Raw genomic sequence first — 15,263 nt, forward strand, 5'->3', positions numbered from 1 at the left:
TATCATATATCATCTGTGATAATCATTTATCTACTTTGTTAATTTTAAGTCATACTGAAAAAATCGCATTGTTGCCAAATAAACTTAATTGAAAGTTAAAGGAATAAACAAAAGCAATCTGGCATATGCACTTGCATATCTATCTCTAAAACTGATCATTCACCAGCTTAGTACGAAATACAAACACTTGGAAACTGTTACATACAGCAGAGGGCAGCAGTGGTAAAATGGCGTTATCAAGTAGATGATTACAGTATGTCTTCTGTAATCATCTTTAACATAATGTCGCTCAAACGGTAGAAATAAAAACTATTAAATAAATCCAGGTTTAAATCTTTTATTTCAGTTTTCTTGATGATCATGTCAGCATTTATTTTCATTAATGAGAGAAAATTATTCTCACATGTAGTTTCCAAATTCAGGGCTAGAATTACCGTGTTTTTCACTCCATAGAAAAGTCACTGAACTTCCTACCCTATTAATTTTGGTTTTTTCTTTGAAACAAATGAAATAAAATCTGGTTCTGGATTAGCAAATGGACATATTTTTTCCTGAGATCATAAATTGCTAGTTCCACAGATGCATTTTATTAGGGATTGCTTCATTACATTCTAGTGGTCAATATCCTGTAATACTTCCTCTCAATCACTGAATTCTTTGTCATGAGTATAAAAATTATTGGAAAGCCTTTACAAAGTAAACAAGTAGCAGATGTAATGAAGACTGATTGTGTCCAATGGCTTTGCATCTTTTCTTTGGATTCTTCGTTTTGAATAAGGTGGTTTATGGCATTCATAACGTTTCTCTTACAGCTGTCTTAACTGTCAAAGAAGTTATCATAAATATAATCACAGAGGATAGACAGCAGTTCCTCCCATCCAAAAGTTTATTCTAGAATAGGCCAGACAAACCGCTTCTTAAAATACCTTTCTCTCCAGTGACTATAATACAGGGAGCCTAGGGTGACTCGCTCAGATACAGACTTCCACATACACCAAATTTAGATAAGATCAATCCTACACACATGGAACTTGACCGCTTAAACCTTGCTTCCTCAGGAGATCACACTGAAATAAAGCAAAACAAACCCTCTTTAAATGAAGGGGAAAAAATGAAATAAAATAAAGATAAAAGGTAAATAATTGAGACTATACTCATGTATGTATAATAAAGGTAGGAAAGTTGGGGTTTTTTAAAAAAACATAGGTGAAAGAAAATTAGTGTGCTTCATGCATATGTTAAAAAGCTTCTGTGGAACTACGCATTAGCTTTTATGGAAAATATTCAGATCAAAGACCAAAGAGTTGTAGGCAGGTTAAGGGTGTCAGCTCTACTGTAAAGTTTGTAGTTTTTAACATACTTAATTAATAAGCATACAGCTACACATTTGCATTCTGAAAGATTTAATTCAACTTTATACATGTGTTAAAGAAGATAAAGGAACATGCCAAAAGGGAGCAGGATGCATTTTTCCCTCTCTCATGTGCATGTACTTCCCTATTTAAAAATGACAGTAAAGATTGTCTTTGGCAGTTGTCTTTCAATTTTTCATGCAGTGAGAGCAAACTGGAGTTAATACCAGTGAGCATACGCAGTGAGCATACGCAGTGAGCACAGTGTGCAGACAGCCAATATGCCTGTGTTGTGTATAGCCTTTAATTGACAAAATTTGCTTGCAGAAGAGTTCTATGTCACTCAAAAGGAGGCATGGAAGCAATGCAATGAGAGTCATCCCTCAGAAGATGGGGAGGAAATCCAATATGTTCAATGTGTCCGTTCTCCAGACTTTCATCTTAAGGGACCTACAGACTCACACTTCCCTTTTTTTCACTTTTCCACTGGCTTATGAAGAATCTTTGTTTTCTTCCTCTTATATAAATTTGCGTCAGCTTCTTCTTTAGTTCTTTTCAGGATTTCTACAAAAAAGAATTTTGAAATAAAATTCTATTTTAAAAACCCACAAACTTCCTTGTAGAGAGTTAATTTAAAAAATTACCTCAGTACACTAATGCTCTGCATACTAATCCACTTAGGCTTTCTTTTTCAAACTTATGAGTGCCAGCCATTGACTTGTTCTACTTGGCTACTCTGTGCCTTACTCTGGGTTGCAAATTGTATGTTGTCAATTGTAAATGAGTGTATCTAATTGTTAATAAATACTCGCTTTAAGTTCAGCTGAGTAAATTGTGAAAACTGAGATTAGACCTTACATTTATGATTTTCCAAACTCTGCTCTGTGTGTGTGTGTGTGTTTTTAAAAAGGGCAGTGGGGAAAAGGGCGATTAGGGTAAACGTTCTTCTTGCATATCTCAAAATCCATTTCCAAGTGTGTAGAAGGCAGCACAAGAGCGAAAACCGCAGCAAGAGCAGAGCTGCAGTAGGCTTGATTAGTATCATATTAAGCAATTTGCTTGTAGCGGACCCTCAGTTCCAGGAAAGTTTCTGCCTCTGGTGTTCACAAGCTACTCACATTGAGCACTTCAGTATAAATCCCCAGCACGCATAAGAGCTTGTTCAGCGGCTAAATCTAAGTACAAGCACTTGCTCAGCAGAGACTTAGCATGGACTACAATTCATGACTATCTGAATAGTTACTGGTATTGGAGCTAATAAGAATTTGCCTCATAAATATAATTTCAATCTCTTTTTTTTTTTTTTAATCTGTAAAGCCTAATTCTAAATTAAAGGCCATTGTGACAGATAGAGGTGGGTTGTCAGTGAACTAAAAGGTGATGCCTACAGATGTCTGTTCATTTCTTGATTTCATATAGGTGTATATATACATTTGAATAGCTCTAAACAAAATATACATGGATGATACTTTAAAAGGGCTCTTTCCTTAAAGCTGAAAATAATGATGAGCAAAACTGGATGACTGGAGATTTTTAAAAATGAGAATGATTATTGGTAACTCAGAATGCATTAATTGAATAGTGAGAATTTTAGCAAACTAAGGAAGGCTCCCAAACTCAAAAAAAAAAAGTTGGAGTCACACTGACAAGATGAGGGATGGTTCCCAGGAACACTGACCTGATAACGTGGTGGATAATTGGCTGAAAATTAGTGCCCAGTCTAGTACTGTGGGTGAGATGGTGAATGCAGTTTTAGATACAAAGGCTGAGATGTACTAAGTAGGAAATTCTATTTTCTTTATATATAATCTCAGTGTAAACTGTCACTGGATTAATGTGTACAAATTCTAAGCTTCAATAAGATGTGTGGAGAACTTGTGATAATATTCAGAGAAAAGCCATGAGAGTCAGTTAACACCTTATATATATGTCTTATTATGAGATTTAAAATTAATCTCCTTACTTTATTTAAGAAAATGTTGACGTATAATGATAACGATCAGCATATGCTTGTGTTTGTAACAGTTCTTCTACTGTACTGGATGTTTAGTCATGCTAAAGTTAAAGTGCAAAAAACCATAGTACCTGAAGCTAAACAAATCCACACTGGGAATAAGACATGTACATGTTAAAGCTGAGGATAACAAAGCTCTGAAACAACTTCCTTGAGGATGAATTACACCCTCAAACGAAGCTTTTGATAAGGCCTGAATTTTGTACATAGATTTATTTTAGAATGCAAACACACACTGGGCTTATTTCAGAAATTCCTGTGTGTAGGTTTTTGTCCTGCTTTAATGCAAAACTGTGTAATGATCCTAGATGATCCCTTCTGTCCTTAAAAACTGTGAACTGGAAAACTTAGTTTGAAATCCTTCCATGTAACAGAATAGAAGTTATATGTGCAAAAACTAAGGAGGAAGTAATTTCTTATTGGAACTATATGAAGGGAAGTTCTAGTTTATCTTGAGTTTTCTAAAAGACGTTATTTTCAGTAAAACATGTTTTCAAAGAGCAGTTTTCAGTAAGTAGAGAGCGGAAGTTATTACAGTTTGGAACATCTTGAAGGTAAACCAGTATTTTCTGGGCACAAATGTTAAAAAATTGGAAGGGTTATTTACTTTGAATCTTCAATTGCTGTCTTGATGAAAAGACAACCTTAATACAGACTGTTACGGTTTCCTATATAGGAGGTTATAATTAGAACTAAATAGAAAATTCAAGCAAGTGGTTCTTGGAACAGTGTGTGGGAGATTACAGGTACTGATTAGTCGTAGATTGTCTGGGTGGTAACAGTTCAAAATCAGTAATTAAAGCTTAAAATACCAACCAACATCACAATGAGTGATGTTGTTACGAAGACCTGTGCTTGATCATTTGCAGCTGACTATGGTAACGCTTTCCGTGCTTGATGAAATTCAGGGCCCACTGGTGTGATACCTATCCCACTACCAGCTGCTTTAAAGAAAGTTCACTTCTGGTAGCTGACAGAGACGGGCTTCAGCCTTGAAATCCAGCACTCTGTATTAGTTCCCAAATGTGTCTGTATTATCACTATTTATTTGTTTATTCCTACTCATTGTCATCATGGCTAGGATCCCTACGCACGTCTTCACTAGTAAGTGAAGGGAGCTCCACATTATTGTTTGTGATATAAGAATAGCCTTAATGCAAAAAACTGTACTGTAGCTTCATTCGTTTTCTGGAGATGTCAGAAAGCGTTCAGGCAATAAGCTGAGATTTTGAGACGGTTAACAAAGGAGGAGTCCAAGGTCCGTGCTTGAAATCTGCTTTCCAACTCACAGTCCTCCATGGTGTTCATATTGATATTAACTGAGACCATGTATATAATTTATACATATGGTCAATAAGCATTGAATATAACTTAGATAAAACAATTAGAAAGCATAAAAGACATTTAGGAATGGGATGGAACCCTGTTTATGCCAGTGCTGTTAACTTCAAAAGCTGAAGGACATTAACAGATTTTTAGTTCTTAAGAAACAGCAGTCTGGTGGGAATTAAGAGTAAAACTGTCATTATAATTAGCCTATCTACTCTCTGCCTTTTTTTTTTATTTGAATAAACTTCAATTTCAGACTTGGCTGATTATGTATATATTTTTAGTAACTTCCAGCTGAATTTGCCAGAAGAAATACAAATATCTACTTACCTAGAAACAGTCTGAGTACAATAAAAGAGATGATTGAAAAAATCTGAGAAAGTGTTTCTACTGCCAAGTGTTTTGATGCAGTATCATTGCATGTTAAATTAAGGCTTTTCTTATAGTCTACATCTATATTGGTTTTATTTTCAATATGTTCAGTATTTTCAACATTTATTATTTAAATATTTTCAGTATTGTCATTTATTCAATGCATCTGTACACCTAGAAAGGAATAATTCTGTATTTTGTTAATTTCTACTTTTATGAAAAAGAAATATTTATAGCTAAAAACAAGCCATTGTTTCCATTCAAAAGCTGGTAAAGAGAAACTAATTAAAAACTACTAGGAAGGTAAATTTTTTGTTTGTTTATTTTTAAGTAAGTGACTGATTGTTGTGGTGTAACACCAGCCAGCAGCTAGGACCACTCTGCCACTTGCTCACTCTCCCCTGTTTGGTTGCGGGAGAGAATTGGAAGAGTAAAAGTGAGAAAAAACTCGTGGGTTGAGATAAATACAGTTTAATAGGTAGACCAAAAGCCATGCATGCAAGCAAAGCAAAACCAGAAGTTCATTTGCTGCTTCCCATGGGCAGGGAGGTGTTCAGCCATCTCCAGGAAAGCAGGGCTCCATCATGCATGATGAATTGGGAAGACTGGTGGGGTGGTGTGAGGAGCAGAAAAGGCCTTGAGCGCTTAGGAACAATCAAAAACCACAGTGCACTATCACACTATTCCCATCCTAAATCCAAAAAGTAGCACTATGCCATCTGCTAGTAAGAAAGTTAACTCTATCCCAACTGAAATCACGACACTGGTTTTATGGATAAAGTAGATGCAGTAGATCAGATCTGTCAGGACTTCACTATAACAATTGTGTTTAACTATTTGGTGTGGTATCAACTAGGATATTACTTATTAGACTGAAGGAGATGGAAAAATTGAGAGTGGGTAAAAATCTGGAAGGTTGTAGGTTGCTTTGGAAAGAGATTGATTGACCTGGCATGAGGTTGCTAGCGAGATCTTCCAAGATTCAAGTCTTTAAACTTTTCTTATACTTTCTTAAATTTTTTTGGCGTTGTCGTGGTTTTGGCCAAATTGGCCAATGGCTGTCGGCAGATGCTCTCCCCCCACCTCTCACACGCAGAGAGGAGGAGGAGAGATAAAGAGATTTACAAGTTTAGAAGAAACTAAACTACTTTAATGAAATATTAATAATAAAATAAAAAGGAAATAATAAAATAGATACAGTATATACAAAACCATATTAAGCTCCTAGGATGACATCACCGGCAGGCACTGGAAAAGTCCCAGACTGGATTCAGTGACAGGTGGGAACTGGATTCCAGAGCTGGAGTCAGGAACACATGGATCGGGATCAAAGGCAGATGAACAGACAGGCAGATGGGATGGAATACCCTGTTGGTCAATTTTGAGTCACCTGTCCTGTCCGCTCCTCCCTGCAGGTGGGACCCCTCTACACTTTTCCGTTTCCGACCCTCCAACAGTGTTAGCTGACCTCCAACAAAATTAGCTGGCCTTGGTTGTTATAGCAACAAGTGTAAGCAAGAGCCTCTCTGCATACCGTTCCTTGGCACTAATTGTAAACATCGGTCTTATCACTCTGAGAACGAACCATTTTCGGCACAATATGCGGTTAATTCCAGAGAGTTAGAAGAGGCCTAGCTAAGAAGTAAAATTACTGAACAGAAAGTTGGTTCTGTTCTACCTCAAACCAGGACAAGCATAAAGTTTGCTGATGACATTGGGTCAGAATGCTACAGAGGATATTCAGGTTTTCATGCAGAAAGAGTTAGAGACTTGGAGTTTTATACATTGTGTGAAACAGAATAGTACGTAATAAGCACGTTTTACAGGGCGATCAGAATTTCTAGGATGAGAAATAATGGAGGGTTAAGACTTGCATGCACCACTCATCTGCAGGAGTTGTGAGGCATGTAGACTGAGCAATCATAAAAAGGCAAATGTAATCTTCGCATGCACATAGCCAAATATTTTGAGGAAAGATGTGAAAATTCTAATATTACTGTAAAGATACTTCATTGGGAATAATGTTTATGGTTATAATTACACATATTCATCAGGTGAATTCAGTTAAGTGGAGAAAAACCTGCTATGTTGACATAAGAAACAGAATAATCATATTGAGTTAGACCTAGGGGTTTTTTATTGTTCTTTCATATTCTTTGGATTTGTTTCATACTCCTTGTATATACAGTGGTGTACAGAGAACATGCAGACATAATAAACTGCTTATATAAATGAGCACTATTGTTGTCCATCATGAGAAAATCTCCTATACACTTCATAAACCGCTTTGAATATTCATTTACAGGAGAGGAAACCAAGGAAGATACCAATATCTCACCTCAGTACAGTGAGTTATTCAGGTGCAAATTTTTTTCTTCCACAACTAAGCAACACAAACCATATAACCAATGGCAAACAGATGCTGAATTCACTGAAGTAGTATTAAAATACAGTAATTCTGTTCCAGGAACTAATGATACAAAGAATTCTGCAACCAACACTGAGCAGAATAAACAGTGTGTCTTCTTGATGATAAAATAAGAACTGTTCCTAACTTGGATAGAACAATGCTACAAGAATATGTGGTGTATTAACTCAAACTGTATTTGCAAAGTTAAAATAGTAGTTGCCTTTGTGTTTTCTGTATGTATTCTCATAAGCTAGGAAAAAGCAAACATTTATTTTATAATCCAAGGGTTACATATGTGCATTCATTATGAATACTAGTATTTAGGTTATCTATAGCTATATGTGGATAACTTTTAAAAGTAAAATCTTCCTTTCATGAAGTATGAGCATTTCTTACAATAACCAGTTCCCCTCTCATGGCTCTTGTTACCAAACCATTGGACAGTGGATATAATACTGGGTTACCTGGGGAGGTACTAGTTGGTCAGTAGTTTTAATAAAGGTGGAAACTCAGTTCACTGTAATGTAATCAACTTTGTATTTGGTTAAATTTAGTTGTTTTCTATCAATACTGCTTCTTTCATTGTCCTTCCCTTCTAGGATTTTCCATTTTTCTTTTCACCTCTATTGCTTCAACATCTGTTACTTGAAGCCGATATAATCACTCAACAATTCTGTAAGCTATTGTTAGTGTTGGTGCCACCTACAAACTTCCTGAATTTAAGACAAAGAGAGGGAAAGAAACTGTCATCCCCTTCCCTCACCATGGCTTGTATTCATGACCCAGAAACTTATATTTTTCCTTTGTTTTTAGGTAGACTAGAAAGCCTTCTAGTCTTCTCTCAGGCAACAATTACCATGACGTTTGCTTGCAATGACTCTTCCCTATTGTGAGGACAATTTCTTTAGAACTACTGAACACTGAGTCATAGTTTGAAAAACAGAAAGTAATGTGAGTAAACACTTGTTATCTTAATTTCTGTAAGAATAAAAATTATTTATAAATATTTTATGAAGTAAGACAAATTGCATAAAGGGACTTTATGTTTTCAAGCATAAGATGATGACTATCCAACAGGAAAGGAACATTCCAATACATTGGGATCAGAAGTCAATGGCTGAAGACATGACACATGATACATAAGTCAGCTTCGTACGAGGTGAACAGCTTAACTGTCAAAAGGTTATTTTTAAATTTAAAAATCTTATTTTTTTCATTAAACTTTACTTGGTGTTGTATGCTGTAATACTACATAATATTTAATTTGGAATATTTAATTTTTTAGTTTAACATATGTATTTGGACTGTAAATGCTAGTGTCTTTGGAAACCTAAAGGAACAAAACCAAACAATATACATAATAAAGTCTGATAATGCTCCAGGACACAACCAAATAATAGGCAAGTGAAAAGCTTAGTAACTGATTTCTGCATCTATTTAGTGTAAAAGGAGGTGAGATAACTGAAGCTGACTTGATGGCCTAATAGCTATACTTTAATGTTTAGATACTTTAAGTAAAGTTAGGCTGCTGAAGTTCCTAAGGATGAAGCCAAGAGCATTTTTCCCCACATGTTTTTTAACTTTAAAATTAGCAACATCATATACATCCTTCTGAAGCCCCCTGTTTTTCTTGCCCAGGGCACTCACATCTCCTACTGTGACTAACGTCTTGATTATAATTAATGTTACCGTTCAGTAGTCTTGACGGTTACCCATACATCCCAGTATTTTATTTTTTTTTGGAAACACAGCCAGATAGTCAGCAGTGGAAGGTTATGTGAGGGAGAAGTCTGTAGTAAGATGGGGGCAATTAATGAGGTTTTAGATCACACTTTCCACATAAATGAACACTTTTCTTTTTGTTAACCCATATAAGCTTTCATGCCAGGAGTATCCTAGGACAATAAATGTCACAAATTAATTCTGTAATATGTGAGAAGACACTTTTGAAGGTACATTTCTCAAAACATAAGGCTCTGCTGGCCTAGAGTGGAAGTAATCCATGAGTTCTTTCTGCTTTATTTTAATGTAACTAGATTTCCAGGTCTTTTTAGGAAACTCTTAACAGGTGAATTTCACAGTCCCGAACTAATGCAAGGCTTGTTCCAGACACATACATTAAAATATATAACTCTATGTTAATATATGTAACCCAGATAATTTCAATAGCATTCATTTATTTTAATGCAATAGCAATCTTAATATATGTGATATTTTTAGGACGTGCGGCCAATGAAGCTGAATAGATTGGCAATTTTAAAGCACTGACATTTTTTATTACAGCACTCTGGCATTAATTCATTGGCAAAGATGCTTTATATATTGAAATTCTACACAAATTGAATGCAAAATGTAGTCCTTTCATATGTCAATATGCTGCCTATGGCTGTAATTATAGCAATGTGCGCACATCACATTAATAACATGGAGGAAATCTGCAGTACCACAGGACTCTCTTCTATTTGCCATAATTGCTGCGATTAGTAAAGGGGCAAAAACCGCATTTGCTTAGTCCCTCAAAACAAGCTATACAGTATTTAAGAAATAAGAGTTATATAGCTGCAATTCTCAGTGAGCTGTGAAGTTCAGCAGGGGTCTTGCTAAAATGATGCCTACATCCTCTCCCATTCTGCCGTACAAATAAAATTAAGCCATTTGTCGGGTTGGTAGAGCTCATAGGAATGTCCTTGTCATCTCAGAGTGAGTTGTCTAAAGAGTTTTCCTATTCCTACATAATTTATTCACCGATCCTTTGAAAACCAGTAAATTGCAGAGTGCAGTGGTTCATGGCATTTGTGAATGGGCAACTTGCTTTTGTTCTCGCAGCAGGTGCATAGGTGGGAGAAACAAGCAGTAAGTCTTACTGGTTCACTTCAAATTAAAACCAAATAAATAAATAAATAAATAAATAAATCCTGTAACCAAAGAGGACTTGCTGCATGTGCTTATCATGTTCTGTGTCTGGTTATGCCACTTGGAAATTGCCTTCACTCCTATTCACTAAGATTGGAAGTTAGGATGTTATTATATGAGCTTTCTAAGTAATAAAAGATTGTATTTGTGTGTGGAGAAAATTTGATATACGGTTTTCCGAGATCATGAATCCAATCATGAAATGAAAATAAGAGTTTTTATCAATCTTCTTTTTATCTTATTCTTATTTCTTCCATTACTTATTTTCCTGGGAAGTGTACCTATGCCTGTCAGCAATCAGTAACGCTCTTGCAAGTATCCCTCCGTAGTAACTGTTCAAACCAATTAAAAATTAATGATTATCTCTGCAAATTCTTGAGCTCAGATCCTTGCTTGATCATGCCAAAGTCTTAGCTAAGTGTAGGATGGAATTTAAAAAAAAAAAGTTTCATTTGCTTATTTAATCAGGAAGTTCGTCTGCCTCTGGTTTTGCTATATACAGTGTGTCGCCACATTAGAATGGTGAGCTACTTCAATTTGAGTTACCCCAGTTCTCCACTTCCTCTGTTGGCTCTTTCTTCCATGCATATTATCATTCTACACTAAGCAGAGAGTCAATGGCTTACAAGCATTGTACAGGGACTTTTTTTTCCCTTTTATTAAAAGTCACCAGAAGACATGCAATCGAATTTGAGCCAAAATGGCAGACACTTACAATAATAGTGATAGGTGCTTCGGGAGGTTTTAAGAAGTTAAACTGTACCAGTGATTTCTTTCTGGCTGTGAATCTCTGCAAAATTCTAATAGACATCTAACTCCACAGCTCTGTTATTATCACTGTCCCATTTTATCAGTTGGCACAGCATCAGGATGGGTAGTTCGTAGGGCAATAATGCTACTACAGAAGGGCTTGAAAAGAGGGCTTAGCAATTAATGCTAGCAATTACTTCAAAAGTAGTAATCCAGGTGCTGTGTAGACAGAAAAGTTCTTTGATGACAGTGGCATGACTGAAAGCACAGGTAGTGCTCTGGTGTCAGGAGTAAAAGCAGAGGTTGAGGCTTGAGTCACCCTCAGTGATTTTGCCACCACTGAGAAACTCATTTACAAGCCAGAGGAGGTTTGCAACGCTTAGTCTTAAAAAAGGAAGTTAATTCTCCTTTGAAATCAGCCATAGTCCCCTGTACCAGTTATTATCTCTTGCTTTTTAATACACTGAACATTTCCTTTTTTTACCATCAGTCTGTAATACAAATGTTAATGTAAGATATAGCCAGTATTATTATGTAAATCTTCTCTCAGCAGCTTTCAACAGTTATAAATCATCAAATGTGTTTTTAAATGTTAGCTTCTCTCAATGAAACAATTGACCCTCTGTTTGTACTCTTTAATTGGATAGAATGAATTCTTAGTTTCAATTTTTAATTATATACAAAACACCAAATTATATACAGATAAATCTATTCTATGTTTGTTTGGAGATTGAGCAATCCCTGGAATTAAATGCTGGAAGCTGTTCCCTCATTATCTGAGGAATTATTTTTATTAGTGGAACAAATCTGGACGTGGTTAGCTTTGTTTCACAGAGCAAAATATATAAAAGCTAGAGGAGATGCATATTATCATGTGTTTCGGCTTTTCAGTCATTCATATAAAAATAAATTTTTGAGATAAAAATTTCTGTGATTCTTGTTTGCATAAAGTTGCATATTTGGCAATGTTAGTTGGGTAAATATCTTTTGTAATTTATGAAGTAAAATAAAGGATTATTTGATACAAATCTGTAGGATTTTTTTGTACTTGAGTATCGAATAGTAGGACTGATTTTTGAAATGCTCAGCCTTGATCATACAAGAGTTTGTACATATTTCCATGTACTTGTACTTCATATTTTTCAGAACATTTGTTTATATTTTGCACTTCGCTCAAGCTGATGTCATCAGTTCAATTTTTTTTTTGTCGTCAGTATCAGTTGGCAGTTCTCAGCCCTACTAAAAGAAGGCTATTCCCTTTCAGCTCACCACCTTGTAGGAAACATTACTGGCATTTTAGAACATGGGAATTTTTGTCACTGTAGCTTTAAAGACAATAAAGACTTTTCTATTACTACAGGCTTACTGCTTCACAGGATCTGTTGAGCCAACTGAGATGCTAATTCTTCATTACCGCAGTGAAGGTTTGGAAGGTGGGAGGATGGTATGACTGGTGTACCTGTCGCTGTGTAAGTCTCTGTCGTGACAGTTTTCACTAACTTCCAGTACAAGAATATTGTAACGTCATGGTGACATAAATGTCGACTTTGTAACACCATCCCTCTGGAAAATCTGAGTGGGTGTAAGAAATTTTTTTTCACCACGGACTGAGCTATCCCAGGTTATTTAATTGGTGCAAATGTGGCACAGAATAAGGGGGAATGAAAGAGACTGTTCTCTCTGGACAGTGTTTCCCAAAGAAAAATACGATTTTTCAGTGAAGGTACTTGAAAAGATTTCTATTTCTATTCTGTTTTCGTATTTGCAAAAAGAAGTAACGTTTTGATGAAAAAAAGAAATTCAGGTTTGTATCAGATAACGTAGTAATGTAGAGAACAGTTAGATTGCTTGAATGTATTATCCTTCGTAATGAAATACATTCTTCAATAGATTTTATACATCTTGCACTGCTAAAATAGACTGTTTACATAAAGTGATAAGTACTAAAATATGTGAAATACATTCAATAACGTGATGCTTAGAACTTGCCAAGAAGAACATGTACTAATTCCTATCCACCTCCATTGTTACCTTAAGAGCAGCTCTCTCCATAGCAACTGAAAACTTTTCAAGGCAGCAATAAACTAATCCTCTCCAGCTTCCAGAGCACCATCAAGGAATTTTAAAAACATTGGACTTCCAGCAGCTAAATAGTTCTGAGGATTCAGCAGGCCACAAAGCTAGACACACAAGCAATCTTTTTCCCTTCGGAAGGTAAGAAAACAATGTTTAGAAATGCATCCTCGTAACGTATTCCTAACTGCTAACAGTAAAATATATCTGAACACCAAAAGATTTCCTAACATCTAAAAACACACTAACCTTTGTCTGAGTGAATGCCAATTTGAATTCAGCAGTTCTTTTTTCATTTTAAGTACTTTGTTAGCAGAGTTTCCTTTAAAATAAGACACACGTGTATCGTACTGCCATTGAAAGAAGCTGATCTTATGTGTGGCTGTTTAACACATGTGCGTTATCATCTGAAAATGTAGGTCACTGCCAGCATCTGCCCATCAATAAAACGAAAATATTTGTGTGGAAAACAGAAGTGAAACTCTTTTATGTTTCTTGCGCTTTGATATTGAGATAGATTATTGTTAAAGCAGAGGCAGTGGTGTGTTAGGAAGGATAGTGACAAGACAGATTTACAGTACAAAATATCTTTTGCATCTAAAGTTAACAAGTTAAACTCGTTGCTTCTGGCGTGTTTGTCTTGTTTATTCACTGAGTTCTATGAAGGAAATTATGAGCTCAGTTTTGTAACTCTTCCGTCTGATCATAAAATATCACTAATTTTTAAGTACATCCTGTTCATTCTTGGTTTGTGTTGTATAGCTGGAGTTCGGCAACGTTGGTAAAGTGTTTTCAAAATAAAACCTGCTCTATATCATTGCTGTGTAACATAATTACTGCCCATTTGTATCAGAATGAGACTAGTAATCTTTATTTACAGCTATTTTTGCTACTAAAAACCTGTTTCATAATGGAATGAAAGTGAAAGCTATGGTATTTTCCTGTTCTTATTAAAGAGGATTATTAGTGAATGCAATAACATAACACTGAAATGAAAACCATACACTTTACTTTTATGAGGAGGGAAAGGCACTTTGAGTCAACCTCTTGATGGTAATTCTACAGAAGTTTTAAGGCCATGGTTGTCTTAGTTTCCTGCTGTTCAGGGCTGTAAAGTCCTTACAGGCTCCCTGTTGTTCAAAAACAGCTTGTCACTGCAAATCAGCTTAGCTGACCAATTAATAAATCCTTTCAAACATATTGCATTCACACTAATTAAAGGGTTGGGGTTTTTTTCCCCTTTACCATTCAGATTCCTCAGGTTTCAAGTTTAAGCTGTGAAGTGCAAACAACAATCCAACATTCAGTGCAGATCACGCACTGCAGGAAGAGGAGATGTGTTTTCTGACCAAGCATCCAGCTCTTGGGGTGGTATGTTCTGCTTTCATATTCAGCGTGCTCGTTGCTGAAGGACAGCCTGGGGAAGAGCATGGGCAGGATGGCAGCTATGCTTCCAGCCGAGGCTATCTGATGGAAGTTTTACGCGTTCTTTCAGCTGACAACACTGAGCTCCACATGAACCACTCACGAGAACTGGTCAAAATGTTACTGGAGAGAGCTGAGTGCCCACAGCGGATTTATGGCATGCAAGAGGATTGTAATCTGGTTAGTGCTTCAATTAACGAGGGATATCTTTACAGGATCGTCAGTGAGTTCTAAAATTATTTATTAGAGTGATACTCTCCTGAATACAAAACTTAAACATGTAAAGGGCTTGTTATTGCAGCAAAAAATTGTCCCTGCTTTAATAATTTCATTCTGAATTATTAATATTTATGGTTTGAGCTCATGAAGAGATATTCCAAACATGACAGGCATTCCTTAAAAACGCCATGCTTCGGTCGCATTGCACTAATAATTTTCCTTTAAAAGTTGTCAAGTGTTTATTTTCCAACAAAGATTTTTCTACTTGACCCTGATCTAACAATAAAAGCATGAACTTGAAGTTGGGACACAGAGGATTTCCACTGTGGAGAGACATAGGTAAAAACTCGGGACCAGTTCTGCCACTTTTTTTTTTTTTTGTTCTGGATTTTAGTTCACAAATATA

The 15,263-nt window shown here is 35.9% G+C and overlaps 1 protein-coding gene across 8 annotated transcripts in view; it reads left to right on the forward strand.

Annotated features, from left to right (window-relative positions):
• Positions 1–15,263, forward strand: part of SLC39A12 (solute carrier family 39 member 12) — a 60,175-nt gene that overhangs the window by 12,811 nt on the left and 32,101 nt on the right. For 7 of the 8 annotated variants that reach the window (XM_054193287.1, XM_054193280.1, XM_054193285.1 and 4 more), the window contains 2 exons: positions 13,178–13,354; positions 14,466–14,818. In XM_054193287.1, the coding sequence (XP_054049262.1) occupies positions 14,549–14,818 (270 nt within the window). In that variant the 5' untranslated portion in view covers positions 13,178–13,354; positions 14,466–14,548. Of the gene's footprint in view, positions 1–13,177; positions 13,355–14,245; positions 14,819–15,263 lie in introns of those variants that run through there. The other variant, XM_054193286.1, reaches the window with a different exon arrangement.

Source organism: Rissa tridactyla, chromosome 2 (assembly GCF_028500815.1).
Source record: "Rissa tridactyla isolate bRisTri1 chromosome 2, bRisTri1.patW.cur.20221130, whole genome shotgun sequence".
NCBI lineage: Eukaryota > Metazoa > Chordata > Aves > Charadriiformes > Laridae > Rissa > Rissa tridactyla.